This window comes from Fulmarus glacialis, unplaced genomic scaffold (genome assembly GCF_000690835.1).
Source record: "Fulmarus glacialis isolate BGI_N327 unplaced genomic scaffold, ASM69083v1 scaffold25119, whole genome shotgun sequence".
Classification (NCBI taxonomy): Eukaryota; Metazoa; Chordata; class Aves; order Procellariiformes; family Procellariidae; genus Fulmarus; species Fulmarus glacialis.
This window is the reverse complement of record NW_009232951.1, coordinates 388-1,375: the sequence shown is the minus strand read 5'-3', so window position 1 is coordinate 1,375 and position 988 is coordinate 388. Positions and strand designations below refer to the sequence as shown.

The following is a 988-nucleotide window of genomic DNA, read 5'->3' as shown; positions in this document are numbered from 1 at the left end:
GCTGCGAGGAGAGATCTACAACGAGAAGGTGAGGTTCTGTGACTGCCACGCGTGGGGCTTTATTCAGGCTTGCGCCACCAGTGGTTTGCAGGATTTGCAGCCCTGGGGGTGTTCAGGCACACAGAGGGAAGGAACTGGGCATCCCTTGGGTGGCGAGGTGGCAGGGCCCCCGGCGTGGTTTCGCAGGGAGGAGGGGGGCTGTGGGTTCACAGAATGGCGGGGACGTCACCCCGGGGGGGCAGGGCCCCCCCATGACTCCCTGCTCTCTGCAGGCCGATGTGTTCGCGTACGGCATCATCCTGTGCGAGACCATCGCTCGCGTCCCCGCTGACCCTGACTACCTGCCCCGCACCGAGGTGATTCCCTGGGACAGGGAACGGGGAGGGAGGGTGGCTGGCAGCAGCACCGGGGCTAGGACCACTTCACCAAAGGAGGGGGACCATCCTCCCGTGCTGGGCAGAGCCCCGTGTGCAGGAGCTACCTGCACATCAGGGCAGGGGTGCTGCGTCCCAAATGCTGCCCAGGGAGGGATGCTCTCTGCCAATAACCTGTCCTCGGAGCCCATAGTCGGCCTGGGTGGGAGAAGGGGACAGTTGGATTCAGGCAGAGAGCAGGAGGGATCTGTGTCTGAGCCTTGCCCCAACTTGGGGTGACCCCAGGGTCCCCCCTCGCTATCCCCCAGCAGGGGTGCTGCCAGATCCACAGCCCTGGGTGGCATGCAGTCAGTGTGGGGAGCGGAGGCCAGGCCATTCCGAGTCCCCTGGGCCGTGTGGTGCCTGAAGGGACCCAAACTCACTCTTCCTCCTTTCCCTGGCGCAGGATTTTGGTCTGGACGTCACCACTTTCCGCACCATGGTGGGAATCGATTGCCCAGCAGCCTTCCTCCAGCTCGCTTTCCACTGCTGCAGTGTGAGCCTCCCATCTCCGCTGCTCTTCCTCGCCGGGGCAGCCGGGCAGGACAGGCAGTCTTGCCCCCACAGGGGGAGAG

At 64.9% G+C, this 988-nt stretch overlaps 1 protein-coding gene across 1 annotated transcript in view; it reads left to right on the top strand.

Moving 5' to 3' along the window:
* Positions 1-909, top strand: part of LOC104082143 (dual specificity testis-specific protein kinase 1-like) — a gene marked incomplete at both ends in the record, with an annotated part of 2,371 nt that extends 1,462 nt beyond the window's left edge. The window contains 3 exons of the mRNA XM_009585155.1: positions 1-28; positions 273-356; positions 820-909. The exon at positions 1-28 is cut by the window's left edge and continues 11 nt beyond it. Of these exons, the coding sequence (XP_009583450.1) occupies positions 1-28; positions 273-356; positions 820-909 (202 nt within the window). The remainder of the gene's footprint in view (positions 29-272; positions 357-819) is intronic.
* Positions 910-988: the final 79 nt, after the last annotated feature.